The 17,485-nt window shown below is 50.0% G+C and overlaps 6 protein-coding genes across 6 annotated transcripts; 5 read left to right on the forward strand and 1 right to left on the reverse strand.

Moving 5' to 3' along the window:
* Positions 1-3,589: 3,589 nt before the first annotated feature.
* Positions 3,590-3,907, forward strand: VC83_00419 (uncharacterized protein; the record flags this gene model as incomplete). Its single annotated transcript, XM_024464113.1, has 1 exon — positions 3,590-3,907. The coding sequence occupies one exon, from the start codon at positions 3,590-3,592 to the stop codon at positions 3,905-3,907; it is 318 nt and encodes a 105-aa protein (XP_024328397.1).
* A 469-nt stretch (positions 3,908-4,376) lies between these two features.
* Positions 4,377-6,284, forward strand: VC83_00420 (uncharacterized protein). The gene is made up of 2 exons (XM_024464114.1): positions 4,377-5,527; positions 5,588-6,284. Exons 1-2 carry the CDS (start codon positions 4,912-4,914, stop codon positions 5,887-5,889), a joined length of 918 nt encoding a protein of 305 aa, XP_024328757.1. The 5' UTR covers positions 4,377-4,911; the 3' UTR covers positions 5,890-6,284.
* A 170-nt stretch (positions 6,285-6,454) lies between these two features.
* VC83_00421 (uncharacterized protein) lies at positions 6,455-10,003 on the forward strand (the record flags this gene model as incomplete). The annotated part of the gene is made up of 7 exons (XM_024464115.1): positions 6,455-6,497; positions 6,550-6,655; positions 6,708-7,480; positions 7,536-7,618; positions 7,679-7,704; positions 8,191-8,216; positions 8,274-10,003. 7 exons carry the CDS (start codon positions 6,455-6,457, stop codon positions 10,001-10,003), a joined length of 2,787 nt encoding a protein of 928 aa, XP_024328756.1.
* Positions 10,004-10,556: 553 nt separating this feature from the next.
* VC83_00422 (uncharacterized protein) lies at positions 10,557-13,830 on the forward strand (the record flags this gene model as incomplete). The annotated part of the gene is made up of 1 exon (XM_024464116.1): positions 10,557-13,830. The coding sequence occupies exon 1, from the start codon at positions 11,413-11,415 to the stop codon at positions 13,828-13,830; it is 2,418 nt and encodes an 805-aa protein (XP_024328755.1). The 5' UTR covers positions 10,557-11,412.
* A 525-nt stretch (positions 13,831-14,355) lies between these two features.
* Positions 14,356-14,907, forward strand: VC83_00423 (uncharacterized protein; the record flags this gene model as incomplete). Its single annotated transcript, XM_024464117.1, has 1 exon — positions 14,356-14,907. The coding sequence occupies one exon, from the start codon at positions 14,356-14,358 to the stop codon at positions 14,905-14,907; it is 552 nt and encodes a 183-aa protein (XP_024328754.1).
* Positions 14,908-15,729: 822 nt separating this feature from the next.
* VC83_00424 (uncharacterized protein) lies at positions 15,730-16,597 on the reverse strand (the record flags this gene model as incomplete). The annotated part of the gene is made up of 2 exons (XM_024464118.1): positions 15,730-16,224; positions 16,536-16,597. 2 exons carry the CDS (start codon positions 16,595-16,597, stop codon positions 15,822-15,824), a joined length of 465 nt encoding a protein of 154 aa, XP_024328753.1. The 3' UTR covers positions 15,730-15,821.
* Between the last annotated feature and the right edge of the window lie 888 nt (positions 16,598-17,485).

Raw genomic sequence — 17,485 nt, forward strand, 5'->3', positions numbered from 1 at the left:
AGGGCAAGAGCACAGTTCGCAGCTTGCTATAACCAGTATAAAGACCGTGAGAACGATATACAGGTTGCTGCTATTGAAGCTACTATTGCTGCTGAAAACTGAGCAGCGACGACTCTAAGAGAACTTGATTCCGACGACGAGATGTATCAGCATTGTGGGCCTTCTATTGAGGAAGTTGAGTGGCAACGATGGTTCAAAGAGAATGGTGTCGACCGTAATACTAATATCCTCAGATATTGACAGGCAAAGCAGTATCAGTATCCAGTTATATCACGGATCGCACGGGACTATTTGGCAATTCCAGCCTCATCGGCAGCGTCAGAGCGTATATTTAGTGTCGGCGGTGATATAGTCACAAAGAAAAGGAACAGGTTATTACCTTCAACTCTTCGATATCTACTCTGCCTACGGGATTGGGGGGTTATAGGCGACGAGGAGGAGGATAATAGCGAGTAGACAGTTATCATATTTCATTACTATATACTACAGTTGAGCCTCAAAATACTCAAATACTATTCGGCGAGGATTTGTATGAGTACAGTCAAACCTCGCCAAGACGATCCTCTTTTAGCCAATAACCTCTTTTGTGCGATATTTTTCCACGGACTGATACTTTTACCATACAAAATACGATTCAACAATCATCGTCTTTTCCAACCTGTTCATTGTCTTAACGTGGCCATTAGACACCCAAAATGCCTCGAAAAAGGCCGATTACAGTCGACCAGCGGCGTGCCCTTCGACACTGGGCCCACCAAGAAGTTCCAAAGCCAACTCAGCGGCAGTGTATCGAATGGTTTAAAAGACAATATCATCACAAGTTAAGCCAGTCGACTATTTCTGAATCACTAAGTAGCAACTTTGAGGCCCTTGATAAGAACCAAGACACTGGAATTCAACGCCGTTGACTAGGCCAGTGGCCAAAGCTAGAGAATATCCTTTGGGAGTGGCAGAATCGGATTGAAGAAAAAGGAGGGTTTACAACTGGCGATATACTACTCGTGCGGCCCAAAAGTTTCCACAGGGTCTGTGCACAACAGCCAATTAGATTGTAGGAATCTATCAAGCACCATGTACTTGTACCCGAGTACACGCGTAGAAAATGTACACGCATAGAAAATGTACACGCATAGAAAATGTACACGCATAGAAAATGTACACGCATAGAAAATGTACACGCATAGAAAATGTACACGCATAGAAAATGTACACGCGTAGAATATGAGAGTGAATGAAGCAATGAAGTAATGCTCAACAATGGCTGAAATCTCAATACCACTACGTGCTGCAATTATTACCTTGCGTGTATACATGAACGCATCATATGGAGAGATTGAAAAGAAGCTTGGAATCTCAGCTGACTCTATTGCATATATATGGCACCAAACTGTTAAAAGGGCAGGGAATACTGAAATTCACAACCTTCTCCAACACCTCGAATCAAAGCCACGAAGCGGAAGACCACAGACAATTCAAAAGGATTCTGAAGAGTCACTACGCATACGGTCTTTGCTACTTGCAAATCCATTTGACACTTTTCAACAAGTTATTAATAAGGAAAATCTACCCTACGCACGATCAATTGTCGAACGAGTTGCAAAGAATCACTCAAGTGTTGAAATTCCACAACCTATTGTACGGAAAAACATCTGCCTCAAGCCCTACTTGGATAATATCATTCCTTCAGTACGATGGAAATTCTGCAAATGGGCACTATCCGAACTTGAAGCTGGATCAATTTTTATTTTCTCAGACGAATCATATATCAATTTCGGAGGGAATCCACATAAGAAACGACGGATAACAGTTCAACGGGGTCAAACAGCAGAGAGCATGGCAATTCAACAGAAGAAATCTTTATTTCAAGTTATGTTTTGGGGAGCAATGAGTTCAGAAACCTCTATCTTACGCCCTTCTCGTTCATGGATTCCTGAAAGTATAGAAGAGAAGCAGATACATGTGCAGAAACTACGAGAGATAAATGCATATTGGAAATCAAAAGCAGAGAATGAACTTGTTAGAGCAACAACAGTTGGAACTCTTGAGTACGGATATATGGAAACTCTAAATGCAGATATTCGGAATGGCAAAAGCAAATGGAAAAAGGCACGAGTTGCTTCACAAGAGTTTGGAGATATAGAGACATGGAGTAGAGGACGGCAATCAGAAGGGCAAGAAGTTTCAAAGGGCGGGATTGATTGGTTTCTATATCGAGAGATGGTTCTTATTCCTCTTCTCTTCCCCTACTTTCGAAAAGTAAAGGCTTTACATCCTACAAAACGAGTATGGTTTGTGGATGATAATGTAAGTCTTCATTTGAAGGCTCACCGATCATTGGAAGATTATATGAAGAAGGAGGGAATCTATAGAGTGAAATTTTGGCCTCCAAACTCTCCCGATTTGCACCCTATTGAAAATGCCTTTGATTATCTCAAGGATCAGGTTGATGGCTATACACCATTAAACGGAGGGAAGTTTGAGAGAGCTCATGCACGGGTATTTCTTGAGGAAGAATGGGGGAAAAAAATGGATGGGAAATCTACACAATTATGTGCTTCGTTTAAGGACAAGTTGGAGCGGTGTATTGCAGTCAATGGGGGGAACAACTTTCGTGGGTAGATCAGTACAAGTACGTAGAGTATGTACATGCATTTTCTCCAAGTACTTACACGCCCCACTTATTACACACAAACCCTGTGGAAACTTTTGGGCCGCACGAGTACAGCAGAAGGCACAGCAGATCTGGAAACGACTGCCAGAATATGCTGGCCAAGAGTGCCCATCGTTTTCTACTGGCTGGCTCGAAAAATTCAAAAAGCGGCATCATATACAATCACGACAGTGGTTTGGAGAGGCAGCATCAGTTCCGGAAAACGTCGAGGAAGAAATAAGGGCACTACGGACAATAGCAGGGGAGTTTCAAGAAGAGGATATATACAATATGGACGAAACTGGACTCTTCTGGAAGATGATGCCATCACGAGGCCTGTCATCGCAACTCCAATCTGGTGTGAAGAAGAATAAGACTCGGATCTCCCTGGTTTTCTGCGTCAACGCTACTGGAACAGACCGACTCCCTGTTTGGGCAATTGGCCATGCAAAAGCACCTCGAGCACTACAACGAATCAATATACCAACAATGGGGGCACAATGGAAAGCGAATAAGAAGGCTTGGATGACTGGAATACTTATGAGCGAATGGCTTCAAGCCTTTTATCAGCATATTGGAACTACTCAGCAAATACTCTTAACAATGGACAGCTTTTCAGCACACTATACAGGGGCTGAGCTTAACCCTCCTCCCCCTAATATCCGCATTTGTTGGCTTCCAGCTAACAGTACCAGTCGTTTCCAGCCTCTTGATCAAGGAATTATTCAAAATGTTAAAGCTTATTATCGACAACATTGGCTTCAGTTTATAATCGACACTATTGATTCAAATCAAGATCCACAGAAACTTATGAATCTTCGACTCGCTCTTCGCTGGATTATTTGTGCTTGGAATACAGAAGTTTCAAACACTACAATATACAACTGCTTCCGGAAATCTACACTTGTTTCAAATCCAATTAGCCTTCCAACAATAACGATGCCTACTGGAATACAAGAACTCTACAACCAAGCGATAACTACAGCATCAATTACAGACTCAATGGCTATTTCGAACTTTCTAAACCCTGTGGAAGAGGCTAGAGCGGTGGAAGGACAGACTACCGATGAAGAACTACTTGAGGAGATAATAGAGGGGCAACTTGGGCATCAGAACTCTCAAAATGATGACGAAGAGGAGGAGCAGCCTGAGCAGCCTGCGCCTACGGCAAAGGAGGCCCAGGATGCCCTCCAGATACTGATTGAGTATTCTGAAGGCCAGGATGCTCTTACTAACGGGGGCATATACGGGCACTAGAGCGGCTGCAAACAGCCATTGAGGCTATTCGAGCACAGTCACAGCAGCAGGTTACGTTAGATAGGTGGTTTACATAATATTACTCTATATAACGATATATACGATAAGACGATGGAAATGCTTGCTACGGATGCCATCGTCTTAACAAGGGTTTGACTGTATTCGCCGAATACTCCCAGATGGCGAGTATTCGGGAAAACCCCGAATACTATTCGAATACTATTTGGGGAACACTGAACAACACATCCCCACATCACACCAACCCGCCCACCTCATTCGTGGCCAGCGATTTCTAAATCCATCCCTGACCCCCAAAGGGGTAAGATCTCTACTGGCGCCTCCGACGCTAAACTACCTTAGATGGGCGTTGACAGCAGCGATCTCGTAATCAACGCCGATCGCACTACGTCACGAAAGAGGCGGAAGCTTATTTTGCTGGTTTTTGCTGGTTCTCTCTCACCTAAGCCGACGATGGGGCCGCTGTTGCCGTTCCCGTGCCGCGCTAGGGTAATTGGGGAATACAAAGGGAGCTAGACTCGGCGTACGTAAGACGAGCTGTGAATGGTAGGCAGCTAGGCAGCTGATCTGCGGATACGAGTTGCCGGCGAGCGGGGAGCGGAGACGATGCAACCTTCTCTCGGAACGCCATGAGCTATTCATTCGGCAGTGATGAATTCCTGCTGGCAGAGGCAGTCAGTGCCCGTGCTTGGGTGCGACGATGCTAACAGCCATGTCAGCGCTGATCCACTGCGCCTGCTTGCTGATATGGCTGGCGGGAGCTCGGGGCGCTGTGGCGGAGGGCGCAGGGCAGCGAAGGACGGAGCCCGTATGGAGGGGATGATGATTTCCCTGCGTGGTGGAACGGGGATTGATGTAAATGCTGCTGTACGTACGTACGGTTACGAGGCTTGGCGGGGTTGGCCCGAAGGGGAATGTGTCGGTCGGCGCCCTGGTGATGGGGAGGGTTGTTTTCTATAAAGGCGAGCTGCTCGTCCGGTGTTGAGATGTTCTTTTCTGCGTCAAGCATTCAAAGTCTCATCAGTCTCTCACAAACACACCCTCGCTCTCATACCAGCCAAACCACCACCTTCAAAATGCACTACTCCTCCATCCTCGCCCTCGCCGGCGCCGCCTTCGCCGCTGCCACCCCAGCCGTCACCACCGCCCGCGCCGAGGGCACCTGGACCCTCCAGGGCTTCGTGCGCACCTGCAACGATACCGCCAACACCTGTAACTACAAGTTCAACCTCAAGGACAACAAGTCCGGCCGCGTCGACGCCTGCGACTTCGCCGACATCGCCGACAGCACGCGCAAGGCCCGCTGGAGCTCCCCCTCCAACTTGCACTGCGCGGCTAACTCGACCGTCTACGTTAACGTCGGGTACGACCAGCCTGGAAACTTCTTCGTGGTTGTCCCGGTTAACCGTGAGACGTCGCTGAATGGTTTCTTTGGATACACTGCTGCTGAGCTCACTGATGGATCGGTGGTGACGCCGGATCACACTTCTCCTTCCCTGGTTGTCGAGACGTGGGAGAAGAAGAAGGCGGCGGGCGCTGCTGTTATCGGCCGCACTGCCACCGCTAACCTTGGAGCCTGGACTGTCGAGGGACTTCACAGGAGTACGTTCTAACCCCCCGTCCCACCATTACGCAGCTGAACAAAAGACTAACGCGCACCAGCCTGCCAAACCAGCAAAATCTCTACCTGCAACTACTCCTTCCAGATCAACCAGAACGACGGCTCCAAGAAGACCAACTGCTACCTGACCCAAAAGGGCGCCCCAACCCAGAGCTTCTACACCGCCGTCTGCCAGAAGCAGGTCGACTGGGTCATCTCATGGGGATACAATAAGCAGTACGGATTTGCTGTTATGACTGTTGTCAATGTCCCGAGACAGTTGGATGCCTTCTTCGGATTCAACGATGTTAACTTCGTCACCTACTTCCCCAACATTGGCCCTAACCCAGTTTACGCTTTGTAAGCAACGGCATGGCCACCGTCTATCCCGCTTGAATGAGCGGATTTGAAAGGGGATGAAAGAGAGAGATCTAATTTACATGATTTACTGTTCTGCATTTGCGAGGATGGGCATTGGAGGTTCTTAATTATGCTTTTGGGGTGTTTGCGAGGATATTAAGAGATGTCTGAATTAGTTAATGAAATTTACATTGGAATGATTTTATTAATTTTTCTACTTCGCGGGAGATTTTGAATGCGAGTGAAATGTTCTGGACGAGGAGTGAGACGGTTGCCCGCTATCGTCTATATGCTATTAGAGTCATGTGGTCGCAAAGTCATGTATATACTTGGAAAGTCATGCGCGAAACTATAATGTGCAGAGGATAATTTTAAATTTCCAAACTATGAATTATGCAGTCTGTGAAAATTATACGGGAGTTATCGTAGTTCAATTTCTTTCATGATGTGGTTTGCTCTGGAACTTTTTGTGATAGTGTCGTTGTCTGTTTTGGCGGATTAAACATATCGCGCCTATCGCGGCTGTGGCCAACGTCACATCTGGACTCATCGTCCCCTTAGCCGTGACAATGAGGTTTAAAACCTCTCTGAGGAATATAAAGACATTCTCCAGTAATTATCCTGTCCCGATTTTAGCTATGTACCCTTTCTGACGTGATTTTAGAGTTAACGGCGTCTCTGGCGACCCTGGGGAAGATTGCCTGGGTCAGGCTGGATGATGAAAATGTGCGGTTCACTATAATCCCCGAGCAGGGATCGCAGGTCTGGGCGTATGATTCTTCAAATCTATATAGCAGAGAGAGATAACTAACATGCATGCAGCTGTATCTCAATTGACTCTCTCTTCTACGAGTACTCAGTCCAATCGCGCATCGAGAACAACACCATCAACATAGAGCTTCCCCTGGCACCTCTCCAAACAGCCCTCAGATCCGCCGAAAATGCCACATCCGCATCCCTGCGCCTTACCAAGAGAGATGGCGACGCGATCCTGTCCCTGACAATCATCACCAACACCGTCAGCGCCGGGAACACCAATGGCTTCCTCCGCAACCGTCGCGACGACGACCCCTTCGCCGACGACGACTTCCACGAAGAGAGCCTCGACTCCCGCAGCGCCGCCGAGCGCGAGACCATCGTCACCCAGGAAATCCCCATCCGCGTCCTTTCCCCCGAGGGCGTGGAAGGGATCCACGAGCCTAAAGTGCGGGACTCGGATGTGCACATCCTCCTGCCGCCGCTGCTGCAACTCAAGGCCATTTCGGACCGGTTCACGAAGCTCGCGTTTGCGACGACGACGAATACGGCGGCGGCGGTGAATAGTACTGCTAATACGCCAAAGTTGGAGTTGAGTGCGAATATGCATGGGAGTTTGAAACTGAGTATTACGACGGATGCGCTGAATATTGAGAGCGTGTGGAATGATTTGACGAATCCGGATTTGGAGCCGAATCATATTGAGGGGGATGTGGATGATTTGCCGACGGAGAAGATGAGGGCTGCGGGTCCGGATGCGTGGGCGACGGTGAGGATTGATGGGAAGGATTGGAGTCGGGTTCTTAGTGTGGGGAGGCTGGGTGGGAAGGTTATTGCTTGTATGTTGTTGTCCGATGATAAATTGGAGTGTTTACTGACCTTAATCTGTTATAGGTTTTGTGGACAACCATGCGTTGATCCTTTATGTGTACCTGGCGAACTATGAAGACCCCGAGGCAAAAGAATCTGTCCTCACGGTGAGTTTAAGCTGGCATAAATGAGGATGCTGTTTCTAACTTTGCAAAGTATTATATTAGCTCATATGCTCGCTGATGTTTGGAGGGTATCTGCGCAATTAGAGGAGTTGGGGATAGTCATTGGCTTGGCATGCAGGTTTGTCTGGCTTCGAGGTGAATTCAGGAGTTATAGGCGAAAATTGTTTTTGCTATTCTAATTCGGATGTTCTCAAGAAGCAAGCGAATGGCAATTACTCTCCTGGCGTGTGGCTCTAATAGACCCCGTGAGCTACGCGTGAAGCGCCAGCCCCGGTCCTTACCAACTCGATGCAAATTCACTCATCCGGCCTCCACAACCCACAGGCGCTGACCAGGCGAGAGATATCTCAGTCTCTGTTCTTTAAGATCCTCACAGGAATTAATCGCTTGTCTTCATCGGTTAATTATCTAAACCCAGACCTCACACACACCCTTCTGTTATCCCCTTTAATTCATTGACATGGACCTTCCAAAATCAAACTTCATATTCACGTCTCATACTACTCCAACTATTCTGATTTGTTCTTACTACTTGTTCCTTTGTTCACGGGCAGCTTCAACGCTTGCATCTACCTCAAGAGTAAGTTCTGAGTTTGGATTGATACCACTTTACAATATGGCTAATACCCCGTCACAGTGCCACCAAAAAGATGCATCGAGGATGTTGATCCCGCAGTCCGAGAGGCTGTAAAGCGGATTCGAAAGCTGACATTTCATGACGGAGCAACAATTGACGGTTGTCTTGAAGCATACTTGAAGCATCAAGCCATCGACCCAGCAGTCAAATCTCTCAAACACCAGCGTCAGCACAGAGATGCCGCCAGGTTCAGAGAACGCATGGAGGCCGCCGCCACGAAGACGCTGTATGAAGCTGCCGGACTACCAGAGCCCAGCCCGGATGATGAGGAGGCGAAAAAGCCTTGGTATCTCGCGGATGATATGGATTTGGGGGAGGATGAAGAGCTCGTGGAGAAAATGGATTCAGATGTGGAGGATATGATAACAGGCGGCAGAGTGGAGACAAGGCAAGGCAAAAATCCCACCACGTCGGCACGAGGACGATCCGATGGGTTCAATCCCTCAGTATACTTCACGCCGTACTCGGCGATAAAGAGAGACGTGTTTGATAGAGTTATTCCGGGATTGGAAACATACCAGCAGCCATCTGAGGAAGAGAAAACAGCAGCCACATTCAAATCGCATGCAATCCTTAAGGCAGCCTTCAAAACACACCCCCAAGAGATAATGCAACGCTTGAGCGACGCGGAGTTCATGACCTTTGGGAAATCCAACGAGCGTAACTTCCCAAGTGTGGACAAGGAATCAGTGGATAGGTTCGGCCGCGCCACTTTCAACTTTACGATGGCCTTCCCGGCTACGACTCTCGATAAAACTATCAAGGGCACCGTGATCAAGCTTAAATCACCAGCTAAAGATGGCACTACAAAGCTTCGAGTCATGAACGTCTCCGCTAGCCCCCTTTGGTCAGGAAGGACTGGGCTCCACACCCAGCCTGACAGAAGATGCCGAATGATACAACTCAACAGGCTCTCGCTCGAGGAGATCCACCTTGGGGATTACTACGCCCACGCATTTCACCCAGTCGCCCCCCACCAGTTCCCGCGCTTTGCCGAGCTCCCGGTTCTCGTGCAAGACCTGATATGGGAGTTCTCCTTTGAATCGCGCGTCGTAGAAATCCAATACGACCCAAAGTTCACGCGCATTTGGTCCCCGACGAAGTGGCCAGCGCAGAGCCTCGCGTGCAAACAAAGCAGCGCTATTATGAGGCGCGTGTACGAGATATCACCATTCGGCGATGCGACGGCCAGGAGGGGTCTTTTGTTCAACTTTGATATCGATGTGTTATTTCTCACATTCGAGAAGAGAGACCTTGTTAACAGGGAGGGACAGGTGCCGCTGCGCATCAAGAAGCAATCCAAGGTGGTGGTGTCATTTCTGCAATCACTCCCTCCAGCTCAGCTTCCGAAAATACTCCACCTGGGACTTGACATGCAGACCTGGAAAATGATTGAATACGACATGTACCAGCTCCGGAGGAGAAGACACAAGGTCCGTGGTCAAGAAAGGTTCATCCTCCCGATTCTCACTGGATTGATGAGCTTCCGGATCATCGAGAACTACAATGTGGGGTGTTGGCGGATAAACAGACAGATGGGCTTTGAGGCGATGTCTCACGAGAATCTGGTGGCCCGGCAATGTCCACCCAGAGATCTGGCTGTGGACATGAATTCGGTCCGTTTTGATATTTCAGAGTTGATGGCAGGACGCCCCGCACAGCCCGACGGTACACATCCGTGTTGGTGGAGTGGGTCGGGGGTAATGTGCATGACGAGGGTGGCTCGCTGAATGGCTGTGGCTTCATCATGAAGGCATACTTGTTTATATTTGCAGCGGCTGGTTTGCTTTAATTTGCCCATGATGGCCTATATACCCACCGCGATGCATAAGAACTTCACTTCTCGATATTACTATGTTGTGGTATTTATCGAAATTTATATATTCAGCCACTCAGTCGCTCAGTCACTCAGCAACTCAGTCACTCAGTACAGGCATACAGTCACTCAATACAGTGACATATTCATCAAACAAAGTCCAGTTAGTAAATTACATAATTGCTTTGTGGACTCGTAACCCCCGAATGTGATAATGCAACACAACCGTCCCTTAATACTTCGAGACTGCCAAGCTTCCGATACTCGCGCCTTAACCGCTGTCGCAACGCCATCCTGGCAATCGCTGCTATTATGCACAGTATTGATTTAGGCTCTTGCGAGGCACGGGTACCAAAGCTGTCACTGTTTCGCAGAGCTGTGTGGTAGAACGAGGCGGGATGTCGCGGCTGCTGGCTTGGTTACTCACGTTGCTGCGCCCCAAGATCATCCTCGCTTCTTCGTAAAATCATCCTTTAAGCGGCAAGTGGCTTTGATTCATACTGTGCCTGTTGGCAAGGCTGAGAGCAAAGGTAAGTGAATCCATAAATTATATAACATTGCGAGAATACAGATAACAGGAAGTCTTGTAATTATCTTCATACAAAGGTGGAATGAACAAGAGCCATCGCCTGCCACCTGTAATATGGAAGCCGAGGCCCCATCGACGAAATGGAAGGCTCTACTGGAGCTCCTATAGGAACATCAAACACGTCTCTGGCACCTGCGGAATCTACTGCTGTGCCAGAGCCTGGCGAGTCGTTTCGAGAGTATAGGATCACGCATTCTTCGAAGCACCGTGACTATCTCCTTCATATGTCAACACCCACATCTAAGTCAGAAATCACGCACTATGTTGGGAAAGTCTTGAGAATCTTTCCGTCTCTTCCAATACTTATCGCCTGAAAGTTAAACTCGGAGACAGCTCAAGAACAGTTCTCTGAAAAAGTACTCCCAGCCCCGATGGGTCCTCGGAGGCGTCGATATTCTCCAAATGCTACACCTGAAGCTTCTCGATGAGGCCACAGGCAAGTTGATATTGGCAGGCGAGGCTGAAGTCTCTGGTTCGGTGAGGCTATAATAGTAGCGCACGGACCAAGGGGACCACTGGGATAACAACAACATAACAGCTTGGTAGATTATAGCATCTATCCGCCTTACCTTGTTCCCAAACTACCTTGAACTCGCCCACATGGTTCATACGTGAAAAGAACTCGAAATGCGCGGCCAATGCTACACTGAAATTTCCTCATAACCTAGACCAGCAATTCGTGAAACCCCCACCACGGCCCAACAACTACTCGCTACCCCCCCGACGTCCAAGCCATGGCCTCTTCCACCCCCGACCTAAGCACGGCCACGGCCGCCGAAGTCTTCAAGCAGCCCCTCCCCACAGTCCGCCTGCTGCACCGCCAACTCCACACATCCCTCGATGAGAAGAATGCGCGCCTGCGCACGCTTGTGGGCGGCTCGTACCGACAGCTGCTGGGCACGGCTGAGATGATTGTGGATATGCGGCGCGACATTGAGGTTGTGGAGGCGAAACTTGGTGGCGTGGCGGATGGATGCGGGGTGGCTGTTGTTGGGCACAGGGTCGCTGCGCTGGGGAAGCTGGGGGCAAGGGCGGGACACGGTGATGCGGAGAGGAGGCTAGGAAGGGCGGCGAGGGTTAAGGTTCTTGGAGGCTGTGTGATTGCCATTGGACGATTGCTAAGAGGGAGGGAAGGGGAAGTGAGGAAAGGAAGGCGATTGGTGACGACGGCGAAGACGTTAGTGCTTTCAAGACTGTTAGTTAAGAGCTTGGGTGATGACGGGGAGGACGAGGACGAGGACGAGGACGAGGACGAGGAAGCGGTGATTGCGGAGTTAAAGAGGAAACTCGGGTCTCTGCGACGACGTCTACTGAGAACCGTGGAAAGGGCAATGGAGAACCTGGATGGGGATAGAGAAGAGCTGGTGAATGCGCTGTGTGCGTACAGTCTGGCTACAAGCTCGGGCGCGAGGGATGTGCTGAGGCAATTCCTGCATGTGAGGGGTGCCGCAATGTCGACCGCTCTTGACATCCAGGAAGAGGGAGATCTGGGCGAGGGAGGAATGCAAAAGCATATTATACACGCGCTGGGATTATTGGCCAAGACTTTGGTTGATGTGCAGGCATTGGTGCCGAGGCGGTTAGCTGATGCGCTTTTAAACTTGAAAGGAGATCATTTACTGAAAGATGAAGGTGTCAGGGAGCTAGAAGGCCTGAGACTAGATATATGCGAGAGGTGGTTTGGAGACGAAATCACATACTTCACGCCGTATATCCGGCATGACGATCTGGATGGCCCGCAATCAGTCGCAACACTAAAGGGATGGGCAAAGAAGGCCTCTGAAGTATTCCTGGAGGGCTTCGAGAAACTTTTAGAGGCAGTCCAGAACTTCAGCGCTGTGGCCGAATTAAGGACCAAGGCTTTCGAAGAGTGGGTTGCTGAAGGAGGGAAGGCCAGGGGATTTGATTCGTCCGTGATGCTTGATGGGTTACGAAAGGTTGTTAATGAGCGAATGGTTGGAATACTGGAAGCCAGAGTTGACAGGTTGCATCTCGTCAACACGGAGGTCGAGGCAGCTTTGGGAGTCATTGCATCTGGAGGCGTCGAGCGGCAAGGAGGCTTATGGGATGCTAAACTGCTGGAGATGGGGCTTGGCAACGGCGCCGTGGCGTTCAAGCAAGCAATTGTGAACAATGTCCATGGAAGGGATAACGCAGTCTCAAGAGTCATCAAGTCGTACGAAGAATGGAAACGCCTGGTAGATGAGGTAGCGACGGCAATCGACCAACTTAAGAAACAGAAATGGAACGACGACCTGGACAGCCTAGAGGATGAAGATGTGCTCGAAGAGAGGCAAAGATCACTGAGCCAAGAAGACCCAGAACAGCTCCAATCACGCCTGAAGGCGAACTTGGAGCAAGCTTTCAGCACCTTCCACACCAAGCTGGAAGCCTCATTCAGCACCTACGAAAAGAGCGAGCACGTAGGTGATACCACGATATTCATCCTCCGCGTTCTTCGAGGCCTACGAGCTGAGCTGCCCGAACAAACGGATCTCTCTTCCTTCGGGGTTTCGCTCGTGCCGAAGATGCACCAGGCTCTTGCCACAAAGATCTCGTCCGAGACGGTGCCAGCATACCGGGCTGCTTTGAGAGCGAGAAAGCGCGTCGTGGGACGCGCGCTGTGGGAGGGGGAGCCTGAATTGCCGATTTACCCCTCGCCGTGGACTTTTAAGTTCCTGCATGCGGTAACAGCGGCTATGGCGGGTGTTGGACGGGACTTATGGAGTCGGGCGGCTGTGGACGTGTTGAAGGGGTGTATGGGTGATGAGCTGGGGAGTAATATGGCCGCAGATGTGAAGTCTGCGGAGAAGGAGGCGCCGAAGACCAATGGCGATGGAGATAATGCTGATGACGAAACTACGGTTGAGAAGGCAGAGTCCGAGGATAAAGCTGTGGATAGTACTGCTGGGGATGCTGTCGATCCTGTGGTCGTTGCTAAAGATATTCTCGTGCAGACTTTATTCGACACCGTCGTTCTCCGGCTCTGTCTGTCGGTGTCCGGCACGCCCGAGTCCAAGGACAAATTGGTCGACCTCGAGAAGTCTTTGACAAAACAAGTGGATTTGACGCCTTCATCAAACGAGAGGCTCACCAAGTCGGCCCAGGAATATTGGAAGAGGACGAGCTTGTTACTTGGGCCTCTAGCGTAGTATCATATCACATCATATTCCATCCATTATTTGTTCATCCCGTGATTTTAGAGCCGCGAAGTGTCGTCGCTTCAGTCTCGTGAAGTGTTTGTAGTCTGCAGTGGACGGCCGAGATCTCAACTCTTATAGCCAGATATCCTTATCTACAGGATCATTACATGGAGGTTTTACTATATCTCTGTCGCTACTCTCAGCCGTGGAGTTCTCAAGAACAAAGAACCGCGTTTCCACAGTACCGCTTATTAGCTGGGTGCATACACACAACCTCACTTTTGACCCAAAAAACTACCTCTGCTCGCCCTCCCTTCACAACGCAACTCACCCGCAAATCATCTTATGGTACTTGCCAACTCTGTCACCACAAATACATCTCACTACATCCCACTGCATCAACTATCACAAGCAACAAAACATGGATACGAACACGGAAACTTCTCTTGTTGTGCAGGGCCAACCAGGCACCGATGCAGCCACTAAGAAGCCCCGCAAGGTCTCCTTGTTCTGGCAAGTCATGTTAACAAATCTATGTCACCACCCACAAGAACTAAGGAATCACAGGCGACCGCAAGAAATTGTGTTTGTCATTTTCAGCAGAGATTTGGAATGCACAAGGAGCTGCTTTGCGCTACTTCGCCATTCTTCAAGGCGGCACTCGAGGGCAAATTTGAAGAATCAATTCGTGGTGAAGTAATTCTGGAGGATGTGTCCGTTGAAACCTTGGGGCTATCTAATGAGTGGATGTACACCAACAAGATCAGGGAGGATCCATGCCAGGAACAGGGTCTAACGCTCTCGGATCTGTACATCAAAGACAAGCCAAGCCATCGCCAACTGCTCGACGGCTGGCTCCTCGGAGACTATCTCCCGGTTACCCAGCTCCAAAACTACATCGCCGACAAGATGAAAGCTAGGTACACGAATCGGCCGGTACTTCCCTTTGTGGACTTTGTATATTTGTACGAAAAAACCCAACCAGGCTCACCGATGCGCAAGCTCATGGTGGATATGAGTGTCTGGAAGCATCGCGGATCAAACATTAAACAAACCCCGCGCGATATGGCCGCGGACCTAGGCTAGAAGGGCTAGAACGAGACCGCTTCCAGTTCGCCAGCTCCTACCATGTCCCAGTCAAGGCCTAGAAGGTGCAATCTTGACAAATCTGCCAACAATGAATCATCGGAGGTGGCCGTGTCGTGGGTGTTCTGTTAGAGGGAGAGCGAGGAGTAACTGCGAGGTTTGCGCTGTGGGAGGAGCGCCGTGTCCTGGTAGTTCACACATGGTGAAGTGAGAAAGACAACGAAATCAACCATAGAATTAAACTTTATGAGAGAAGAGCAATAGCAAACCTGTGATTCGATGATATCTTCAACTACAGCCACTGACGTTCTGATCCAAAGCCTTATGAGGCTCCGAGTGTTTCTGCCAAGCAATAGTTTCGTAGACCTGTAGATGCCATAAATCATGCATCCGCGAAGTAAAACCCTCAACCACCAAGCCGTCCCATATCCCCTCACCACGCCTCATCTGAGAAGTTAGAAATGACCTTCTAATCGGCTGCGCCTCGAACCCCGCCACTAGGACGCAGTGGGGCAAGAAGAAAGAAACCCGCAAAAAGGACCAGAGATCCCCCATCCAGCCCGTCCCACCACCAAATAGCACACACACATACGGCTACTTCGACTAGTGAATCTGCCCCTCACCACCGCCGCCACCTCGCCCGTCCATCGCGCGCTCGTTCCAGTCATCGCACCCAATCCAACCGGCAAACAACAATCCAGCCAACGCCAATCCCCCCCGCCCCATCACCAATCCATCCTGCACGCCATCTGCCGCTCCCTCTCCCACTCCCCCCCACCACAAATACAAATACCTGTCGCCGATCGCACGCCACATGCAGCGCGCGACTCGCGTGAACCTACCTTGGTAACAAACAAAACAGCAACCACCCTCCCGTCCAGCAGGCACACACACTCCAAGTTTCGCAAACTACCCTATCCGGCGAAGGCCAGCAAGGGGTTCTCCCGCAGTTTGGCCGCATAAGGGCGCTGTTGCGCAACGGGAGGGACGGTGCAGCCCTTACAGGAGTTACCAACGCCATGGAACAGATGGCTCGTCGGGTGCACCATCATGACTGCGCGGCGCGTGCACGGCCGCTGCGAGGCCAGTCCGGAATGGATGCGCAGGCCGTGCGGTGCGGCGCCGCGGCGCTGGCGAGGGATGCCACGCGAGACCCTCCATTCGGGGCGCCTGCCTGCACGTAGTGTGCCGCTACTGTGCTGTGCTGAGTGCAGGGCAAAAGTCGGTGAGGGGAGGGGAATAGGGGTCGGGAGCGCTGATGTCCGGTTGCTGAGGGAGGGGGCGAAGGGGGAAGGCTTCTGGACGGGAGGGGAGGTTCTATGTAAGGGGGAGGGGGGTTATGTGGTGTACGAGTAGGGGGCATATTGAGGGGTTGTCTCGCGTAGGTGGGAAGCCGAGCGTTTGTTTGTTCTGTGATGAGGAGATGGGTATCGGTGCTACTACTATGTTATAGTGCGTACTCGGGCTGCCTCTCGTGGAATTCCTGTGGTACGGTTCACAGCGGATGGATACAACAGTAAGGGATTCTGCGCCAGGAGCGCCGATGGGGTGGGCGACACGCTGCCGCCATGATACGATGGGGTCGGTGACGGGCACACAGGGCGGGTAGGGGCAGATTCTGCACTTACCCATGGGATGCTCGGTGAGGGAAGAATACACATAATGTCTCCGTTTGGCTTGAGAGGCGCATCATTAGTGTGTTTGTTGGGGAGGTAGTGGTGTGATGCCCTATTCCTTCAGGATCACAAAGTCACCTCTTCTCGTATGGCGGTCTAGGCGGGAAGTCAGTCGCGGTAATGCCGCTTACAATCATCCCTCGCAACCCAGCGCCGCCGTCGGCAGAGATGGCCGAAAAAAGCATCTGGGGTTTTGCAGGACTTATAGCACATGCAGTCACTTTATGGGCTGGAGTTACCCAAGGTTAGCAACCCGCCGTCTCATCTCACCTGGGGATTTTCGACCGTTGTTAGCGCTGTTGCCCGGCGCGCACCTGGGTGTACTAGAGGGTTTCAGCTGTTTCAGCTGGGAGAACATAACATGATTACATACCGTTAGCAGTAAGATCTGCACCGCCACCTGTAGCCCCCCCTATAATACCCCCATGCTAGCGAGCGCCACCTTGCTGGCGCCAAACCCAAAGCATATGTAAGTATGTCCTCACGTAGCATAATTATGCTCCGTAAGGTCATACCTAGACATGCCTACATGTAGATTAGTGTAAAAAAGTAGGAGCCTTAGGAGAGGCTCTACTCCAACTATGGCTATGAATAATGTGAATTAGGGCTAAGTAACTGGCCCTAGCAACTTCCTTCCTTCCTCTCTAAGCCCACTTGGTAAAGCATATGCTAATATTAATGTTGTTAACGACGTTAATATTAGCGACAGTCCACCTCTTATGGCAAGACCAAGCTGTCCCCTACCTACCGAGTCTCTAGACTCGTCTTAATACTACGAATATATATAGTAGAGAAGATACTCTCTTTATAAGAGTATCTAAAGTCTTATCAATTAAAGCGTGCCTACGCCTCGACTACGTGACATAGTATAAAGAACAGCCAAATAACTTTCTAAGTACGGA

This window comes from Pseudogymnoascus destructans (assembly GCF_001641265.1).
Source record: "Pseudogymnoascus destructans isolate 20631-21 unplaced genomic scaffold scaffold_1, whole genome shotgun sequence".
Classification (NCBI taxonomy): domain Eukaryota; kingdom Fungi; phylum Ascomycota; class Leotiomycetes; order Thelebolales; family Thelebolaceae; genus Pseudogymnoascus; species Pseudogymnoascus destructans.

What these genes read in the sequence shown, in the direction of transcription:
- VC83_00420 (XM_024464114.1), top strand. Translation starts at nt 4,912, where the DNA reads ATGTTCTTTTCTGCGTCAAGCATTCAAAGTCTCATCAGTCTCTCACAA. An exon ending in TGTCGAGGGACTTCACAGGA is followed by an intron (nt 5,528 to 5,587) that starts GTACGTTCTAAC and finishes AACGCGCACCAG; the next exon opens with CCTGCCAAACCAGCAAAATC.